The 22,361-nt window shown below is 34.9% G+C and overlaps 1 protein-coding gene across 6 annotated transcripts in view; it reads left to right on the top strand.

The window, feature by feature from the left end:
* Window positions 1-22,361, top strand: part of SMARCAD1 (SWI/SNF-related, matrix-associated actin-dependent regulator of chromatin, subfamily a, containing DEAD/H box 1) — a 75,947-nt gene that overhangs the window by 5,693 nt on the left and 47,893 nt on the right. For all 6 annotated transcript variants that reach the window (XM_044224475.1, XM_044224470.1, XM_044224474.1 and 3 more), the window contains exons 3-5: window positions 9,299-9,476; window positions 17,164-17,335; window positions 20,332-20,398. In XM_044224475.1, the coding sequence (XP_044080410.1) occupies window positions 9,299-9,476; window positions 17,164-17,335; window positions 20,332-20,398 (417 nt within the window). The remainder of the gene's footprint in view (window positions 1-9,298; window positions 9,477-17,163; window positions 17,336-20,331; window positions 20,399-22,361) is intronic.

Below are 22,361 nucleotides of genomic sequence, written 5' to 3'. Positions count from 1 at the left end.
AGATGCACAGCTAGACTATTTAATGTTGCAAAGAAATAGAGACATTTTACCTGGGGAGAAAAACTGATAAAAGTTAATGGGTTAATCAGTTATTTTGTGGTTGGAATGGAGGAAAATTTTAGTAAATTCTTGATTAATTTCTTTCCCTAGTGAAATACATTCAGTATCCTAAAATGATCACCATTTCAGTGTGGTGGTCATGTGGAAAGTAACAGTTGTTAGTAAGAAAATTTTAAAATTATTCCCATTAATCAGAAAGAGTATTCCAGTTAATTTAAAAAAAAAAAGCTTTCCAGAGAGCACTGCTCTGTCATACAGGTTGTGAGATCTCAGGTAAGACATTAACATTTTCGGACTTCATTTCCTTTGCCTAGATGTTCTCTGAAGTCCCTGCAAGCAGTAAAATGGGTATGATCCTTTGAATAATGGAGCCAGATGTATCATTTTAGCATCATGATTCTGTAACCATTGGGTGATACTCAGGGGTTTTTTTTAGGTGTGTGTGGCCAAAATGCAAATCATCCCTATATCTTTGGATAGTTACTGTGGTTTTTTAATGTCTGCGAGTGTTAGTTGACAAGCAGTACTTGGTAGAAGGCTAAGTGCTAAATAATTCTAATAGAAGAAAGTAAAATGAGTACTTACACTTTAGTAAAAATCTTCAGTACATTTGAAGGGTATACTTTTTTTTTTTTTTTAAGCTTTTATTATTTGACAAACAGAAAACACAAGTAGGCAGAGAGGCAGGTAGAGAGAGAGGGAGAAGTAGGCTCCTTGCTGAGCAGAGAGCCCAAGGTGGGGTCGATCCCAGGACCCTGAGCTGATGACCTGAGCCAAAGACGGAGGTTTAACCCACTGAGCCACCCAGGCACCCCTGAAGTGCATACTTTTATCTGTGTTTTCCCTTCTCTACCTTTTTACTCTCCATGTATAGCTATTTTCTTCAAAATAAAATGTTACATGTAAAATATGCAGTATTGTATAATACTATTCTATAGGCTTTCTTTTCGGTGTTTATATTCATATTTTTTTTCCTGCCTGAATCTATTCCAGGTTTTTGTTTTTATTTATATTATATGTATAATATTTACTTATGCTTACCTCTTTTTTTTTTTTTTTAATGACTACAGTGTCTTATATAGATATAATTCTTCTAGTTTCTTTAATGTACATCTGTTGGTTGGGTTTTTTCTTCATTTTTTTTTCTTTTTGCTGTCAAAAGAAGGCTATAGTGACCAACCTATAGATGGTCCACAGATTTTTTTTAGCTTGTGTACAATCTGAAGAAAAATTCTTGGAAATGGAATTGTCAGATTAGATTGAATATTAGTACTATTTTAGTAATTGCCAAGTTACCATACATAGTTTTACCACTTTGCGCCAGACTACAGCTTGGTTTTTAGATGTCTACTTTTTCATACTAGGCTAAAATACTACAAACCTTTTTTATCTTTACCAGGGAATTTAATTGCTTTACTTTTATTCTTTAAGGTTAATTGTGTTTTCGGAAAGGTATTCGTCTTCTGGACTTTTTCTGTGTTCCATTTTCTTTTTTTGTAATAAATGATTTGTAAGTTTTTTATTCTTTTTATTCCTTGTTTTTCACTGAGAAATTTCACAATTTCATGTGGTCAGTTTGTTCCATTCATTTCTTTGATGGCTTCTAGGGTTTAGGTCTTGATCAGACAGGCATTCCTTACTATCACATTATAAATATTTTCATGTGTATTTTATTCTAGCACATCTATGTTAATTTTATTTTTAATTGTAAAATATACATAACATAAAATTTACCATCCTATTAAGTATACAAATCATGACAGTGTTAGGTACATTCACATTATTGTTCAGTTGATCTTCAGAACTCCTTTTATCTTGCAGAAATGAAACTGTACCCATTAAACACTTCCCTCCTATCCCTAGCCTGTAGTAACTGTAACCACCCTTGTACTTTCTGTCTCTGAATTTGACAACTCTAGGTACATCATAAAAGTGGAGTCATACAGGATTTGTCTCTGTAACGGGTTTCCCTTTGCATAAGGTCTTTAAGATTCATTCATGTTGTAGCATGTATCAGAATTTCCTTTTTAAGGCTAAAAGTATTCTGTTGTATGTATATACTGCATTTTGTTTATCCATTCATCTGTGGATGGATACTTGGGTTGCTTCTACCTTTTGGTTATTATGGCTGTTACTCCCATGAAATGTGTGTACAAATACCTCTTTGGGACCTTGTCGCTTCCTTAGGGTATATACCTGGAAATGGAATTGATAGATCATATAAGAAGTCACATGTTTTCCATTAATACCTGAACCATTTTACTTTTCTGCAAGCAGTGCACGAGGGTTCCAGTTTCTCCACATCCTTGCTAACACTTGTTACCTTCTTTTTTGTTTTTTTTTGTTTGTTTTGGTAGCCAAACTAATGGATATGAGTCAGGTTTTGTGTTAATAGCCAAACTAATGGATATGAGTTAGGTTTTGTGTTGATTTTTATTTTACTCTTAAATCTCATCTAGAATTCATATTATAAAAACTAAAGAAAGGATGGTACAGACATCAATATAGTCTAAATTCTCATGTATATTTACATCTTACAGGCCATTAATCTACTTTTTTAGTTTTATATTTGTTTACCCATCACTTTAACTCTTGTAGTTTTAAGGTTTTTTTTTTTTTTTTTCTTCTTTGACTGGAAAGTTCAAAGAAGTGGTTTCTATGGCTTTTTTTCCTTGAATTTCCAAGTGGCTAAAATTTTGCTTCAGTGTTTTTATTAACATTTGCTCCTAATTATACTCTTTTACAACTGGAGAATGTGGTCTACAGTATTTTTGTTTTGGTTAATCTACTTAAATTTTACTTGTGGCCTAATTTGCCATTAATTTTGCAAAAGTACTAAGAGTACTTGAAAAGGTGACATAATCTAAGTATAGATTACTTATATACCAAATAACAGATGAATTTTATTTATATAATTTTATCCAAACTGTAGATGACAAATATTGAGTCAAAGTTAATTTCTTGGATCTTGAATAATTACATGCAACTGTTTTTTAGTAAATATTTTCTATCAGATATCACCGATAGCCTCTGAAACTTTTATTTCAGTTATATATGTTTAATAATCGTGTTTTGGGTCACAATCTAAAATGAGTCTCTTACAGTGGATCCTAATCAAAAATGTTTGGAAATCATTATTGTAAGTTTTATTTTTGTGCAGTCTATTAAGAGCTTGGAGAAGAGAGTTAAAGGCTTATATTTGTCTCTTGACTTTTTGTTTTATATATCCTGCAGCATTTACGTCTTTCATCATAGTATGCAGTTAAGATATATGTTAGTTATGGTTTTTGTTGTAGATCTAAATTCTCTTATTAAAAAAAGTGTTTCTCAAGTTAGATGCTTTTGTTTGTCCAGTGTATTTCTTTACATTTTTCCCATTTATCTTTTCTTTTGGCTTATGCCTGAGATGTTTCTTTTCTTATTTCGTCTTAGAATGATGTCAGAAACTACTCTTCAGTCTTGTGTTTATTAATGTATTTTGTCTTTATTTTAGAGCTTGCATCAGAGAAATAGTTTGATTTATCTTTTAGGAGATGTTTATGGTATTTATCTTTCATTATGACACTTAAATTAAGGCTGCTCAGATTTTACCATCTATTATTTTGGTTACATTATAAAATGGTAAATCAGGGGCGCCTGGGTGGCTCAGTGGGTTAAAGCCTCTGCCTTCAGCTCAGGTCATGATCCCAGGGTCCTGGGATCGAGCCCATCTCGGGTCAGCAGGGAGCCTGCTTCCTCCTCTCTCTCTGCCTGCTTCTCTGCCTACTTGTACTCTCTGTCTGTCAAATAAATAAATAAAATCTTTTTAAAAAAAGATTAAAAAAAGTAGAATGGTAAATGAGTTATGTATTTTACTTGGTATTCAAAGGAATTGCCTTGAAAGTTAGTTGCCATGTTGAAGAATTGAACCATGTAGGGCAACAAGATAGTAGTGGCACAGTTTTCTAAGTCTTCAGGACAGATATAAAGGTTTATGTATTTTTCATTCTACTTTGGAAGATAACTTCTATTTATGGGTTATCAAATTAATTTGGACTACTTTAGTGTGAATTCAATCTCCTAGTAGTGATTTTTTGTTTGTTTTTGAGTGGCCCTTGATCTTGGACCTTTTGGAAAGGTGAAACCAGTGTCAGACTTAAAGTCTTCTTTTGTTTTATGGTAGACTTAGATATGAGAATGGGTACAAGCACACTGGAAAAATTTTGGGGTGTAAGATTGCCTTCTCTTGAGTATACCGTTGGTGTGGAATTTAGTTTGGAAAAACTCCCTGGAACCTTGGAGTGTTCTTGCATATGGTAATGATGTAGGTTCCCATTACCTTTTGGTAATGAGAAAATACTCATCTTCTATCTCTAAAATACAATAGATTTCTTTATGATCTGTGTATGAAAAGATAGGCTGTTTTCACTCCTGTTCCTGTAGCATTTTTTTTATTCCTTTCTCATGGCACAAATCATATTTCATAACAGTTACTTGAGTGCATAGCTACTTAGCTCTTACTTGTTTCGTTAGAGCAAGTTGCACTTAATATTCCCTACCTCCTGGTATAGTGCCTTATGCGCAGAAGGCAGTCAGCAAATGTCAGAGTTTAATAGTAGCTGATGTCTTCATGACTGTTTCAGTGTTTCACCATTCTTTCATTTGTATTTTTTTGTTTCCTGTCTTTTTTGTGCTGCTGCTTCAAAGTGCTTGTTTGGCTTGGGTCAGAAACCATCACTGCATCGTTACGGCCATTGCCTCTTAGCTATTTTTGCTTTTGCTTACTTTCAGAAGTAGTCCATATAAGCAAATCTAAGCATTAAGCATTATTCTAATTCTAAATTATTGACTATATTGGAAAGTTGCTATTTTTATGTAAATAAACTCTTACTTAGTTTCCAAACTGTGGTATGTGAATCTTTAGGATCCCTAAAGATAAACAACTTTCATAATAATGCTAAGATAGTACTTCCCTTTTTACTATGTTGATGGTACAAAGGCAGTGGTAGGTAAAACTGCTGGTACCAGGCACCTGGGTGGCTCAGTCAGATAAGCGGCTGCCTTCGGGTCAGGTCACTATCTGATCCTACTGTCTTGGATCAAGCCCCACATCAGGCTCCTTGCTTAGCAGGCAGCCTGCTTCTCTGCCTGACTTACCCCATGCTTGTGCTTGCTCTCTGTCTCTCTCTCTCTCTCTCACTCACTCACTCACTCTGTCGAATAAATAAATAAATAAAATCTTAAAAAAAAACAAAAACAAAAAAACTGCTAGTGTCTTAGCCAAGACTCCAGACTGTTGTAGTAGTCACTGTCAGTTTCACTTAAGAATTATTTTTTTTTTTAAGATTTTATTTATTTACTTGACAGAGATCACAAGTGGGCAGAGAGGCAGGCAGAGAGGGAGGGGGGAAGCAGGCTCCCAGCTGAGCAGAGAGCCCAATGTGGGGCTCGATCCCAGGACGCAGGGATCACGACCTGAGCCGAAGGCAGAAGCTTTAACCCACTGAGCCAGCCAGGCGCCCCAAGAATGTTTTCAATAAGGCGGTAAAAATTATTAATTTGGGTAAATCTCAACTAAGCAGTAGGTGTCTTTTTAATATTCTTGTGAAACAAAATGTGAACCAGCCTTTGTTGTATACTGAAGTGTGTACAGTGGTTATTTCAAGGGAAAGCATTTGAACAGTTGGTTTCCTTTCTGAATTGAACTTGGCATTTTTTCACCAAACACCATTTTTACTTAAAAGAATGACTGACAAACTGTAGTTAAGCAGACTTAGGTGTGGACATTTTCTTAAAAATGGACAGTGATACCAAGGAAATATTTGGCAGCATTTATCCTGTTTTCAAAGGAAAGTTCGGATTTTGGACTGTGAGTTTGACAGTCTCGGATATTTCAAGATCAGTGGTGATATTAATAAGTCTGATTTTTAAAATAAAATACCGTGAAATATGTCAGCATTTGGAAGATCTACATTAATCAGCAAGTGAACCAGTATTTTTCAAATGACCAGTGCACACCATGTTACAAAATAATGCATGGTTTAAAGGTCCATTAAAGTGCAAGATAGACCAGTGGGTTTAAATGTAATAGAACGCAGAAGTTCATTCATATGGTTCCAGATTCCCCATTGCAACTGACCTTTAAAAAAAACTACCACCTGTCAAATTTGGGTTTAGTATCAAAGAAGAATATCCATAGTATTGTAAAAAAAAGTTAGGAAAATACTCTTCCTAACTGTATAACTGTGTGAGGCATGATTTTCTTCATAAACTTAAACAAAAACAGTATATTACATTAGATGAATTGCAGAAGCAGGAGAATTTAGCTGTCTTATATTAAACCAAAGATTTTTACAAATATAAAACAGTGCCACTCTTCTCATTAGATTCAGAGGAGAGGAATGGAATGAGAGGATGTAGTTTTCATAAAAATATTTGTTACTATGTAAACAGTTTTATAACGTTTCTCAGTTTCTGCTTTATAATACAATGATATCATAGATATAGCCAACATAAGCAACATAAGCAAAAGCTTTTTAGGGTGTTCATTTTTTAAGAATGCAGAGGGTTCTGAGTTTGAGAAATGCTGTTGTATTATAACCTTCCTTTAACCTACATATTGTCAGACTACTTCCTCTGTTAGTCACTTACCAGTTGGGCTATGGGGATGTCACTTGGTTCATAGTTGTGTACATGTTTAAGGTATATTTTAGGTAGAGATATATAGGCACATATAATGTATATAAAATATATGTATGATATATAATACAAAACACAATATATAATATACTAAATAATACATTAAATGCATACAGTATATGTATATGTAATGTATATATTTTGATGGTGTATATTACCAGTAAAAGCTCTGAGTAATTGAGTACATGATGGAGAGTATGCCAAACTTCTTTTTTTCCTGTCTCATTAACTAAGCATATTAAGTATGCATTTTAAGAATTGGTATGTCTTCATTGTATATTTTGTATGACCTGTGTAAAGTAAGAGGAAAATAAGGAGAGAAAATCAAAGATGAATATGTAATCAAGTTCAAGAAACTCTAGTTCTCCTAATGTTCATTAACACATCTTTTAGGACTCCTCCAGGCATTTAGGCGTTTAAGTAGCTAACTTTTTAAAAAGATTATTGTTCAAAAATAAATAAATAAGAATAAAAGTTTATTGTTCATTTTGAATAAAGAGACTTTGAAGAAAAGCAGACAGTCCAAATCATTTTGCCTTAGCCCTTTGAAAATATAAGAAAATAGGCCATTAGTTAACATGTTTAACTGATACACAGTAGCTTTAGGTGAGATTTTTGCTACAGTGAACATCTAGTTTTGAATTTTATGTATGCTTTGTGATGTATCAGGAACACTTTGTAAAAGCAAAAACCATATTACCTTCATACTTACTTTATAGGAGTTGGACTGTAATCTTGTTATTCACATAACTATCCAGAATAAACTGTCATGTTTATGGCAGTTAATAGAGCTGTGATTTGTTCCAGTGCAGAGTTCTTCATCCAGGTTCTTCACTCAACATTATAAAATTTTCTTTTGGAAAAAATGTGATTATTATTATTATTTTTTTTGGTAGTGTTTAGGTAGTACTGATAGGACTTGTTTGTAGGAAGAAATACAGTTTTAGTGCCCTCCAGGTGAATAGTAGTTGTGTAGGCCATGGTTAATCTTAATTACAAATATGGCTTCATTATAGTGATCGCTGTCATTTTGTGACAGGTATTGGGGATGGTCTAAGAGTTTTAGAGTATGAGGATTTAGACCTTTACACATGGATTTCAAATTCGTTACCCACCCCATCCCACATAACTTTGGACAAGTTGCTTTCTCTAAACCTAGTTTATCTATAAACTGACCATATAATGTGTACCCTCAGGATTATTGTGAGGATTAAAAATGTGCATCACGTGAGGACTTGATTCTGACTTAGAAAGTAGTTCATGGAAGTGATAATTTTTTACACTGACACCTTGAACTAAAGATTCATTTGGTCATTGCTTTTTATTTATTTATTGTTAAAGATTTTATTTATTTATTTGACAGATAGAGATCACAAGTAGGCAGAGAGGCAAAGAGAGAGGGCAGAAGGAGGCTCCCTGCTGAGCAGAGAGCCCGATGTGGGGCTCGATCCCAGGACTCTGGGATCATGACCCCAGTGGAAGGCAGAGGGTTTAACCCACCCAGATGCCCCTGGTCATTGCTCCTTAAAATACATTCATTAGACCAAGGCATTGACTACTTTAATACGAATTTCTTAAATGTGATCTTTTCGTTCTCACGTATGTAAGGGACAATAATGGTTTTGCTGGGATAATAATTTTGGAACTCCACTACTGAAGAGAAGAGACCTTGGTAAGATTATCTTATTCACCTGTTTTGAATGAGCCAAAATTTTTAGCTTGTGAGGACTGCCATAAGCCACAGTAGTGGGTGGCTTAAACACACCTTTATTTTGTTAACTTCTGGAGGCTGGAAACCCAGGATCGATTGTTTCTGAGGACTTCCTCCATAGCTTGCAGATGGCCACCTTCTCACTGTGTCTTCACATGGCCTTCCCTTCATGCGCACATCTTTTGTCTCTCTTCTTATGACATCACTCATACTGGATTAGGACCTCCACCAAAGCAGTCTCCTCTTTGAAGACCTTATCTCTAAATATGTTAAATTCTAAGGTCCTGGAGGTTGAAACTCAAGAAGTTTGGAGGGGTATAATTCAGCCCACAACACTCACATTTGTGTAAGAGGTAATGTGTATTGAATATGGGCTATGTTCCAGTGTCTGAACTAAATGCTTAATATATGTCTTCTGATTTTATGTTCACATGAGCTCTGTGATTAACATCTCTATTTTACACATGAGGACATTAAGGTTTAGAGTGATTAGCTTGGCTAAGAGAAAGGATTGGAATACAAGTCTTTTTTTGGGCTGTAGTGTCCATGTTCTTTTAGGCCAGAATTGAGTACTAGGAGATAATAGCACAGAGAGAAAAAAATGACCACAACTTCTCTTTTACATTTTCTACTAGGGTTTGAAAGTAAATTAACCTCTAAAGTGGAAGATCATTTAATATCAGCCCTGGTTTGACTATTAATTTTTTCTTTAAAAACTGGTGGGAATTTTTGGTTTTAGAATGGAAACAGTGAGCAAATTAGAGATTTTTAGCACATGATTGTAATTATCGAAAACAGATTTATTTCCAAGTTGCTGAAAATGCCTTTCTCCTTCTTTTTCTTTTGCAGAAGATTCTAGTGTTCCAGAAACTACAGAAAATGAAAGAAAAGCTAGTATATCATATTTCAAGAATCAAAGAGGAATACAGTATATTGATTTGTCTTCTGATAGTGAAGATATCGTTTCCCCAAATTGCTCCAGTACAGTTCAAGAGAAAAAATTCAACAAAGACACGGTGATTATAGTGTAAGCAGCTTAATAGATTTATTCATTATATTTGCCTATATAAGAGGTTTTTCAAGAAAAAGTTACTTAATTGGAAAAATAGTTTGGTGACTTCTCCCTTTTTTTCCTTTCTTTTCTGCCTTTTTCCTATTGCATCTTGGGTATTTTTTTCCCTGACTTACAACTGTAGAGAGGTATTGTGTGTGTGCATGTGCACATTCTGGATAACACTGATTTTCAATAAAAAGTTAATGAGAACAGATAATTTAATTTTTTAACCGTCCATCAACAGGGAAGTTATTTTAACGTGTACTTTTTTTTGATCACCTGTAATTGCTTTACAATCTATTCTTGAGTCCCAGAGTCAAATCATTTTTTGGACACATTCTGTGAAGTAGCATGGAGTTTGTATTATAGGTAGAAAGGCAGTAAACAATCTAGTATGCCAAATAATAAATATTATGACCCAAAGGGAAGGAAAATAATGGAGTTCAGGGCCAGGGGTGGGGGTGTGCTTTCTAAAGAGCACAGTTGGAAAGAAGCTTTATTGAGAAGATGATGCTTGAATACAGACCTGAAGGGGTAAGAAAGTGTGAACCATATGGATATGAGGGTGTGGGGCAGAAGTGGAGTATTCTGGTCATTGCAAATAACTTGTTCAGTGACCAGAAATGGTTATTATACCTGATGTTTCTAAGGAAAGTAGGGCAGAGATGAAATCAAAGAGAAACACCTAAGGTCACAAGGTAACCAGTGGGGTAGAAGAGGGATTTAATTATAAGCCCGTAGGCTATTTGGCTTTTACTGTGAAGGAGATAGAAAGCTAATGAAGGTAGTGTATTGAGCAGAGGAATAAATTATTTCACTCATATGTTTAAAAGGTCTTTGAGACTATAGGGGAGCAGTACTAGAAGCACGGATACTGTTGTAATAACCCAGGCAAGAAATGATGGACCCTTAGACAAGGCTACTACTTGTGGAGATGGTTGGAAGGAGTTAGATTCTATATATACTTTGAAGGTAGAGTGGAGAAGTTTTATTGTTGGATTTTGAGTGGGAGAGAAAGGAGTCAAGGATAATCTTAAGATTGGCCTGAGTCCCTGGAGGATGGAGTTACCATTAAATGAGATAAGGAAGACTGTTTGGGGTGTGGTAGGGGACCTCCTTTTGAAGGAAAGATTGGCAGTTCAGTCTTGAACATGCTATGCAAGACATCTAGGCAGGAGATGTCAAGTAGGCAATTGGATTTGTGATATTTGAGTTGGGGAGGTCTGGGTAACGTCTAAATTTAGGAATTGTCACAATATAGATTTGATACTTAAAGTCCTATGATAAAGTGAAATCACTAAGAGATACTGGTATAGCTGGACAAGAGACGATCTCCTGGTTGAAGGACTCAGTCCAGGGGAACTTGGGATTTTAGAACAGGGAGAAGAGGAGAAATCTGTGGAAAGTTCTAAGAAGGAATAGTTGTTGAGGTAAGAGAAAAGTCAAAAGGTTGTGTGCTCAGAAGCTAAGCGAAGAAAATGCTGCAAGAAGGAGCCAAGAGATTGAGAATGTCCGATGATGATAAGATGAGAATTCCTCTTAAAGTGAACTTCTTGTAAGTAAGCCATAGTGAACATGCCTTTCTCCTGAAATTCACTCTGAAATAAAAAATAGTGAAGATCCTGCAAGGTTAAATACATTGGATTCACATTTACCTGCTAAGAATAAGGTCATTCTCTTAAATTACAAAAGAAGCATTTCAAATTCAGAAATCCCAGTAAATGTTGACACAGTACAGGTATCAAATGTACAGTACATATTTAAATATTTCCAGTTAATCCTGTTAATGCACTTTATGGTAGTGCTGTTCAGAAATACTGGTTTGTAAATAAGGAATATGCTCTAGAATACAAATCAGTGTACCAGTTTCTTCGCTAGTGAAGTATTATAAAGAAAAATCAGCTCAACTAAGTGATTTGCTTAGTAATGTAATTGTTTTACCTTCTGGTGTATGTATATTCCTTATCTTGTCATTGATGGACAGCAGTGTGAGTTTAATAACTAGGAGTCAGTCCTTAGACCATATTTGAAGTAACTACTTTATGATAATTTTTCCTCAGTATCATGTTGGATTTTTTTTTTTTTGAACAGTGTCATGTGTCTTTAGTTTCATTTAATCTGTGAATGAGATAGAAAGCTAATGAATGGAGTGTATTGAGCAGAGGAATAAATGAGGAATAAATTATTTCACTCACATGTTTAAAAGTTTCTCAGCCTCTTTTTTTTTTTTTTTTTTTAAAGATTTTATTTATTTATTTGACAGACAGAAATCACAAGTAGGCAGAGAGGCAGGCAGAGAGAGAGGAGGGGAAGCAGGCTCCCTGCTGAGCAGAGAGCCCCATGCGGAGCTCGATCCCAGGACCCTGAGATCACCACCAGAGTCTCAGCCTCTTTCTGTTTCTCATATCATTGGCCTTTGAAGATTAAGAGGCCATTTTTAAAAAATTTTAACAACATATAATGAATTATTAGCTCCAGGGGTACAGGTCTGTGAATCATCAGGCTTACACACTTCATAGCACTCACCATAGCACATACCCTCCCCAGTGTCCATAACCCCACCCTTTCTCTACCTCCCTCCTCCCCCAACCTTCAGTTTGTTCTGTGAGATTAAGAGTCTTATGGTTTGTCTCCGTCAGGATTCCATCTCATTTCATTTCTTCTTTCCCTACCTCCCAAACCCCCCACTGTGCCTCTCAAATTCTGAGAGGCCATTTTTTTAAGGAGGTTTCTCAATTGTACTTAACTGATTTTCTTCATGATTAAATTTCGGTTAAGTGGTAGGAATGGTATATAAATGATTTTGTGTCCTCGGTGTGTCATGTTACAAGGCACACTGATAGCAATTTCTCTCTATTGGTGAAGTGAACTTGGATCACTCAAACTTGCCTGCTTTCTCCTATAGAGTTACTATTTTATACCCCTTTGTAGTGATTAATCTATTGGCAGATACTTTGAGACCAAGTAATGATCTTATTCCTTAGCAGACTTTCACTCTAGTAGTTTTAGTATCTATTGATGATTCATACCTGAATCACTTACCTAAATGAGGGTTGTGAATTGCTGGTATTTTAACTAGCATTTCAGATCTTATACTTGAATTATTTGGTATTCTAATGTAAAGAAGTGTTTTCTATTTCTCCCCATTTATTTATATAGTATTTATATCGTATAAGAAAATATCAAAGTGGAATCTTTTTTTTCTTTTATTTATACTTTCAGTGGGTTTTAATTCATTTACTGTCATTATTCATTTTAGTGCTAAAATTGCTAAATTTTAACAGTTTAGGGCCCTTTTAGGCAGGCTCTGACTTTGAGAGGTTCCTATCATTTTTTGAGCTTTTCCCTTCTAGCAAAAGATGGTCCAGACTTAACACTATTCCTATCATAGGCCTGAATTTAGAATTAGCCATTTCTCCAAGTAACACTGGTTCCTTTTATATTTTTTTATTTTTTATTTTTTGCACTGGTTCCTTTTAATAGAGAATGGTATTTGGAAATCTGGGAAGTAGGAGTGTTCTTTCTTTGATGTAGGGCGAGGTAGGGGTTATGTCATTGCCCTTTTTAGCTGTACAGACTAGGAAATATGAGGGGAATGTGTGTGTGTTGTTTTTCTGTGTGTGTTTTTAAATCACGAGTTTTTAATGATAACCTTTAATTCTAATCTACCTCTACAGGGCTTTTCCTGGACTCTTCTTCTATATCTCCTTTTCTGGCATTGAGAACTCTGGCTTCTTGCAACATTAGTTTCTTAACTTGTTCAGTTATCCAGTATTGATAAAATAGTTTCAGAATTGCTGTGATCATACCATTTGACCACTAAGCGTACTAAATAGAGTTGAGAATTTGTTTATAGGTTTGTTTTGTCTTTAGACTGAGGTATTTGGTCAAAGTATTTCGATTATTTAATGTCTTCTCTGTTGTTTGAAATACAGTTCAGTTCATTAATTTCTGTTTGTATTCCTTTTAAGGTTTTTTCCTTATCCCTCTTTTAAATTTTACTTTGGAATATTTAAAATATTAAGAAGGTTTCAGAAATCAAAACTCTAAATAGAATGTGCTTACAAAATTATTATGTCTCTCCCTTTTCTTGTAATACCTACTGTCTTTCTACCTCAGAACTAACCAGTTTACTTCTTCATCATATTTTTTCTTTCATGGATATTTTTTCTTCTTTCTTTCTTACTTTCCTTCCCCTCCTCTTCCCTTCCCTTTCCCTTCCTTTTTTTTTTTTTTTTTTTTTTAAAGAAAGAGTGCACATCCACTTGGGGCAGAGGAGGGATAGAGGTAGAGAAAAAGAATCTTAAGCAGGCTCCATGCTCAGTGCAGAGCCTGACTCGGGGCTCAGTATCATGACCCTGAGATCATGACCTGAGCTGAAATCAGTAGTTGGAGTGTTGCACACTTAACCGATTGAGCCCCCAGGTGCCCTTCTTTTTCTTGTTTCTTACACAAAAGATAGCACACTACATAAATGCATATGTATGTATATATATACACACACACACACACTCTCCTTTGATCTTTGTTTTATTCACTTAGGTACATATCCTAGAAATAGTATCAGTTTATAGAAACCTATATTCTTTTTCATACTCTGTAGTAATGCACAGTGTGAATGTTCCATGGTTATAATCAATACTCATGAACGGGGCCATTTTGGTTATCATCGTTTCTTAATCTTGAGGTTGACAAGGACAGATAATTCTTTGACGGGCTTCTTTTCTGTGCATTGCAGGATGTTTTGCAGAATCTCTGATCCCTACTCACTAGATGCTAGTAGTACCTCCTTAATCAGAACAAGCAAAAATGTCCCCAGGCGTTGCCAGGTGTTCTCTTGGGGCAAAATCACCCCCCTTTTGTCAATAATAGAAACTGGCAGTATGAAATCTCTTAAGAATTATTAATAGACAAGAAGGAGCTGAAGGTAGAATCCTAGGAAGCACCAGCAATTCACAAATGTGAACAAGGAAGAAAAGCCTTCTTTAGACATTAAGGACAGGCAGGTGGAGAGGTAAAGGAAAATTTGAGGTACTAATGTTGCAAAACTCATGGGGTGAGGATAGGTGTGGGGCCAGATTTTCAGAGATTTGTAGCAGTGTATGGCACTATGGAAGAGTAGATAACCAATGAAAGGTTTTTATTTTATTTGACATTTTAGAAGATATTATTGCCTGGGTAAGAACAATTGCACTGAAATGGGTGGGGCAAAAGGTAATAAAATGTTGAGAGGAGAACTGTACAGGAAATGAGCAAGTAGATAACTGGTTTTATAAAATTTGTGAAGGAGAGGAGGGTTTGCTTATTTCAGTGCTTGTTTCCACAGCTCCTAGAGTTCCTGGCACATTGAACTTGTTAATGCAGTCTTGAGCCCATGGTAGGCTTGGAAAGAAGAGCTCAGGGAGAGAGGAGACTGGGGAGAGAACGTAGTAAATAGTTGAAACAGGGTCCTGTAAGAACCAGAAAGGGCTGGAATCCCTTAGCAGTAAAAGGGGACTTTATCTTCAACAAAAGGGAAGAACTTTATCTGAGACCAGATAAAAGAACACAAAGTAGTCAACTTTTGTTTTTGTAGATTTTTTTCTTTTATTTTTAAATCTACAGGCATACAAGAAAATAAGATAACAGACAATGAACATCCATTTACGTACCACCTAGACTTAACACGTTAATATTTTTCCTTGTTTGTTTCATTGTTTCATCTATTATTATTATTATTGGCCTGGAGTACTTTAAATTATGGACATTCCAACATTTCTACCTGTAATACTTGTTGATATGTCTTTCTCTTCCCCAGAACCCAGTACCACTCAATGAACAGTTCTCTAATGTCATCTAATTCCCCTTTTATATTCATTTTTTTAAAATAGATTTTATTTATTAGAAAGAGAATGAGCACAATTAGGGGAAGAAACAAAGGGAGAGAGACAGGCAGTCTTGGCCCTGAGTGTGGAGCCTGACTTGGGGCTTGATCCTATGACCCTGAGATCATGACCTGAGCCGAAACCAAGAGTTGGACGTTTAATTGACTAAGCCACCCACGTGCTACTGCATTCATGTGTTTTATAGCTGCTTTTTCAAACCAAGATCCAAACAAGAAGCGTCCTCTGCATTCACATGTTAAAGTTTCTAACTTCTTTTGAGCTTTTTAAAGAGTCCTTTCCTCTCCTTTTTTTTTTTTTAAAGGATTTTAACTTACTGAAGAAGTAGAATCTTTTCTTCATAAAATAGTTTTTTCTTACTGTTTCCTCATGATGGTATTGAATTTATTCCTCTCTCATTTGTATTTCCTGCAGACTGGACAGTTAATCCAAGCCATGGTAAGACTGGTAGTCAGTATAAGTACTACAGCATGAGGCCCAGGAGTTTGTCCCGCCAGATGGTCATGAATTTGATGGTTAGGTTGAGGTGATGGCTAGCAGAGTAAAGAACCTTTGGAAGTGGTTTTCTAGGGCAGAGATTGTGAGAAGATTCCAACATGAATGCTTTCATTTTCTCAGTGAACTTAGTGCAAAATCGGGAATGTAACTGGAGTGAAATGGAGTGAGAATTCAGAGTTAAGGACATGAAGAATGAGAGGCCTAGGTATAGTGGAAAGGAAGATGCATGTAATCATCTTCATATATTGAAGGACATTCCTTTTACAAAGGAAGCGATTTACCTCGTTATTTTAGAGCATTTTCTCAAAGCAAGGTTCAAGAAGTCAATCTAGAAGTCTGTTAAAATATATATTCCTGGTCCTTGGGGATCTGTCTGCTTTTAAGTATTTTGGGAGATTCTCAGGTAAAACTAATGCCCTGACCAGTACAACTGAACTAACATGAATAGATAGAATGAAGTTACTAAAATACAGATTCTGGGTATGTTTCCCAAAATAGAATTAGCTATGTAGCAAAGTCTGCGTGGAACATTCTTAATTAAATTCCCACCTTTCTTTCTCTAATCTTTGTAACGTCTGTCCATTTGTTGTACTTCTGTTTTCTTATCTCTAGAATGGCTACCATGGTTGAAAACCAAAATTTCAAAATGAGATTTTTGTTTGTTAGGGAGATGATTAAAATTTGGCCCCAAATGTCTTTTATAGGATTAACATATAAATTGAGATGGACTGAGATTAAAGTTAAAACCTCATATGAGTTAAAGATAAAACCTCATATGGAATCAGTACTCTTTGCTGAAGAGTGTTTGTTTCTTGGCAGAGATTCTGGTACTCACTGGAACCATTCTGATTTTAACATTTAGATTCTGATCATCTAGGTAGGCCATGAAAATTCTTTTATATTTGTATTAGTGTAGGCTTTATAATTTCTCAAGAGCAACCTGACAATGCTCTTCTGATATATAGAGTATAGGTGAAAAAGGAAAAGGAGAGAGAAAGTGGGCATGCAGTATATGTGTGTATCTTCAAATAAATGCCAGGTGTTTTATTGTTCTTCTCCATCCCAGCCCAGATAATATGAGTTATTTTCAAAGTATGCTGCCTCTGGGAATGTAGATTTATATATATAACCATATTGAAGTGAAAAAAATTGTCTTAATCTTTGACAAAGATAGGTCGTGTTTTTATTGAAAAGAACTGTTATGTTACGTATGTATATCATTCTAATAAAATAACAGTAATACATAAAATATTGTTTTTTTCCTCTGAAAATATTTTTAGTTCTGAGCCATCTGAAGATGAAGAGTCCCAGGGCCTTCCTACAATGGCAGGTAGAAATACTGATGATATTTCGGAATTGGAGGACCTTTCGGAATTGGAAGACCTTAAAGATGCTAAACTTCAGACCTTGAAGGAACTTTTCCCACAGAGAAGTGACAGTGATTTACTTAAGGTTATACTCTTTTAGTAATTGGTTATTGTAGTTGTAATGATGTTTAAAATTTCCCTTGAATCTAGTACTATATTTAGGGATAGTCATTTTTCTAAAGATACCTTATGCTTTGAGGTGACTGACTGACTTTACATAATAATACAAGTAAATGCCAGAGATTTACTTGTTGGGAGTCTTAACTTTTTAAATAGGTATGGTTATTTGCCTATAAATAATATAATAATACATAATATTACCCTTAATAGCTCACTTAGGTTGTGAAAAATGTTTTGTGCTCAAATAGTTTGAAAATAGAGACTTTCTGGTTTCTCACTAGAAACTCAGAAATGTCACAAGTCTTTTTTTTTTTCCCCTTTGGTTTTCATAATGATAAAGCATTGCTATTGATATTTAATGCCAAGGGGCCAGGGACTCTAAAAGCCCTGCAGGACTGGGGGTGGTCTTGCATAACAAAGAATTATCCTGTCAATAGCACTCTTGCTGAGAACCATTGATTGAACTATGTAGAAACAAAGTAAGTGACTGTATTTGGACTGTAATAGTTATCTCTATAGGAGCACATAAAAATGACCATTCAGTTAAATTTTAGGTAAAGAATAAATCTCTGAAGATTACTAATAAATAGGTTATTTCTAGCTCTGTCATTTATTAGTTGAATGACTCTAGGAGGATCATTTAATTGCGGGTTTGTTTTTACCTTTATATCTGTCATGACTTCCACTATCTCCAATTTGAACCTTAGGAGGTACCATTTCTATATAGGGTAGGCAGGTAATTTTGGAGTGATGGACACTGGCATATTGTAGAGTGTATGTTCTTTCTGAAATGGGTAGCTGCTCCCTAGTGCCAATAGGATATGGCCATGTCCTATCAATGGTAGCCTGTTTTTGTTAGGTTTGAATTTCCAAATAAAGTGAAAAGATGGCTATTTACTGATGATCGTTTAAGCTTCCTTACCTACTTGAAGTGTATAATTTAGTGGTTTTTAATATATTTACAGAGTTGTGCAATTATTCCCATAATCTAATTTTAGAACATTTTAATCTTTCCAAAAAGAAACTTTTTTTTTTTTTTTAAAAAGATGTTTTAATTTTGTTTGTCAGAGAGTGAGACAGTGCATGCACAAGCAGGGGGAGGGTCAGGCAGAGGGAGAAGCAGGCTCCCTGCTGAGCAAGGAGCCCTATGTGGGATGGGATCCCAGGATCCTAGGATCAATCATGACCTGAACCAAAGGCAGAGGCTTAACTGACTGAGCTACCCAGGCATCCCTAGAAAGAAACTTTGTATTCATTAACAGTCATTCTGCATTTCCCTCCCCTTGCTTTAGGCAGCCACCAATCTCTGTCTTTATAGATTTGTCTGTTCACATTTTATATAAATGGTAGGATATAATATGTGGTCTTTTATGATCTGGCTTGTGAATTGGCATCATTTAGCAAAAGGGTGTCAGGTTCATCCATGTTAAATCAGTACTTCATTAACTTTTTATGGTTAGCTAATTTTTTAAAGATTTTATTTATTTGTTTGAGAGAGAACATGATAAGAGGAGAGGGAGGCTGAGGGAAAAGCAGGCACCCTGCCGAGGAGAAGGTCTCAGTCCCAGGACTCTGGGATCATGACCTGAGCCCAAGGCAGATACTTAAACTTAACCAGCTGAGCCACCCATGTGCCCCTGTGGTAACTAAAGAAAGAAGTACTATTCAACCCCAACAGCGTGTCTGAACTGAAGGCGGTCCTGGGCCTGCTTGTTTAAACTCTGTAGAATAAATTATTATTATTCTCTATTACTTACAACATGAATCTTTTTTCTCCCAAATCATTTTGATACTTTCTTGCTGTTAGCTGACTGAAACTTCAGTGGATGTTGAGTCTGCACCCACTAGCAGTGTTCTTTTCCTCTGGATGTAATTCTTTCTAGAATAAGAAGACAATAAATGTAGCAACTAATAGCTACAGGGGCTGCTTACAGTGTTGGAAATAGCTTCCAACAGAATAAACATGATGGAGTATTAAATATTCAGAGGAACAATTCTCAGTTTAAAAATACTTTAGTCTGATTGCTAATTGTTCACATTATTTTTCTTCTGTAAGAATATTTATCTCTAATTTTGTAATTACAATGGGAAAATAGGATCGATACGCAGAATTTGTATGCATGTTTCATTAGTCAGTATTTGAAATTTAGGGAATTTAGTGTTTCAGTCCAAAGCAGAGCATTTCAGCTAATCCCTATCATTTCAAGAGATTTGAAGGTGACATTTATAATGTACTCCGCAAAGGCTCTTACACCCATATAACACCCATATAGAAGACTTCAAGAAGCTGTAAAATGCAAATTTAGTCCTGGACTTGATAAGAATATGCTTTGACTATTTTGAAAATGAAGAGGGGCTTACAAGATATTAAAGGATCCAAGATTAGGAAGACTAGTAGAAGAGACCATTCTTACTATAGTGAGGGAAAATTATGGGATGTTTAGCTTCTTTTGAAATGCAGAATGTTAAAAATCAGTATAAAAATTTTATATTGAAGTTATTAATTATATAAATGGTATCTGAATATGTTCTTGAATAAATTCAGGCAACTCAGAGATAGAAGAAAAATCAAAAAGAACTTTTTGTCCCACTCATCTTAAGAAGTATTAGATTTAAGAAAATGATTGCAGAATTGTGGTTTATTTTTTCATATTCTAAGAAGAATAGTACAAATGTCTATCAGTGTCCCTCCTCCTTCCTTCTCTGTTTGTCTCTCTCTCTCTCTCAACACACACTGCCTGGACACATAAGCACATAAGTAGGGAGTTTTTAAGGCTTTAATGCAGAACTTTGTAATTAAAAAATTAAAATAACAAAACCTTGAATATACTGTATATATTTCAGTACATAGGGATGATGAATAAGTCCAGTAACATTTTAAGATGTGCTTACATTGTGCAGACTTTTGTTAAATATTTCTTAAAGTGTTATTTTTAAAACAATCTCTTCTCCTTCTGTTAGTTGATTGAATCAACAAGCACTATGGATGGAGCAATTGCTGCTGCCTTGCTGATGTTTGGTGATGCAGGTAGGCCTGACTTCGTTTCTAGCCATTTGATTATTAGTTTTATAATAATAAATATCTTCACATTTTTAGTAGTTGCTCTACAGTTTACTAAACACCTTCATGAATTCTTGGAGGAACCTTGTGAGTTTTTAATGGCTTCAGTTTTTTTAAATGAAGAAACTGAAGCTTAAGAAGTTTAAGTGACGTACCTGAGGTCATGCAGCTGTTTGGGAACCAAATTTTCTAGACTGATTTTCTTTTTCTCCCCCTAGGGAGGGGGCAGGTTTTCATTGGTAATTTTGCTTGTTTTCTACAGATCAGGTCTCATAACAGTGAAGTTTTGGAAGGTATATTTTCTTTCTTAAGTGTCCTTTCTAATTGCATTGTGGTTTTATTTACAGGTCTACAAATCTGAGTCAGTAGGAACATAATGTCTTGTGGAAAGTCCTAGCTGGTAATCAGGATTCCTTCATTTAGTAAATATTTATGCTATATTCCAGGCTTGGGATACAAAAATAAATGCATTTGAAGGACCTTGCAATATAAAAGCTAAAATCACCTCCATTTTTTTTTTCCTTAGCAAATACTGTCTTGGTCTCCCCCCCCCCAACTTGTATATACCAAACAAGTAAAAATAACCTATAATCAAAAAAGCATTTAAGGAATGAAAACAAACTCACACTCCATTAACCACTCTTAAATTTGTTTTGTATCATTTTCAACTTTTCCTGTGCTCAAACCTACCATTACACAGCACATGCACACACATTTAATTAGGATATGCAATAGTCATATTGGTTTGCATTTTTAAAAAAAAATCACATGATGATTTATGATAGATAACTCATCAGAACAATCAGATTTATCCAATTTTGAAATATTGCCCATAACATTCCTCTGTAACTACCTATATGGTTCATTTATTAACTATTTCTTTGTTAATTAGCCTTTTTATTTCCATTATTTTGTTACTGTGATACAAAAGTAAATAACCTTATAAGGAAAGCTTTATATTATTATCTCTGCAGGCTAAATTTCAAACTAGGATGCTGAATCAAAGGATATGCATATTTAAAAGTTTAATATGTACTTCCATGTTACCTTTTTAAAGGTCGTACTGATTTATTTTTTCATCAACATTGTGTGAATAAATGCCTGTTTCCCTAAGTGTATCTTTTTAGCTTTTAAAAATTTTTTGAAACGTTAAAATACGTACGGAAAAATAGAAGATAGTATAGTATGTTCCCATGGGCCTATCATCTCTTCAACAATTACCTATCTCACTTGTACCTCTAACCAAGTAGATTCTAATGGAGTGCATTCCAAAGATGAAATTGTTTCATCCCTATGAAATATTTTAAATCTTTCATTTCTTCAGTTTGAGTTGGGGAATAGTATTGTGTTGTGTGGGTGCTACCTATACAGAATGTTAAGCTTCTTCCTCTTCTTTCACTTACTAGCTGTGTGACCTTGGGCAGTGTTGCCTAACTCTTCATGTGTCTGTTTCCTTAGCAGTAAAATAGTGTAATAATAGTATTGAACTCATAGGTTGTTGTGAAGAAGTGATTAAAGTTAATATAAATTTCTTACTGTAGTGTGTGGTACATAGTAAGTATGCTAACACAGTAAATGTTAGCAGTCATTTGTTCTTATAGGCTCTCTGATGATAGAAAATGCTATAGGAGAAGGTTGACTATATTTCCCTCATTACCATAGCCCTAGCACTTATGTAAAAGGTCCTGAAAAATGGTAGACTCATTGAACATTTGTTGAGTTGCAAAATGGTTTGGGAAGTTTTACATATATTTTCTTTTTCTTACAATATCGCAATATTCCATAATCTTTCCAGATTTGTAGGAAAAGCTTTATAATAGTGTGTAATTTTTTTTTCTCTTGAGCAACTTAACATCATTCAGCTTATATATTAATTTAACAAATCTTTATTGTGCATCTACTACTAGGTGCCGGATACTATTTTAGGCAT

Source organism: Neovison vison, chromosome 11 (assembly GCF_020171115.1).
Source record: "Neovison vison isolate M4711 chromosome 11, ASM_NN_V1, whole genome shotgun sequence".
In the NCBI taxonomy this organism is placed as follows: Eukaryota; Metazoa; Chordata; class Mammalia; order Carnivora; family Mustelidae; genus Neogale; species Neogale vison.
This window is presented reverse-complemented; position numbering and strand designations above follow the sequence as displayed.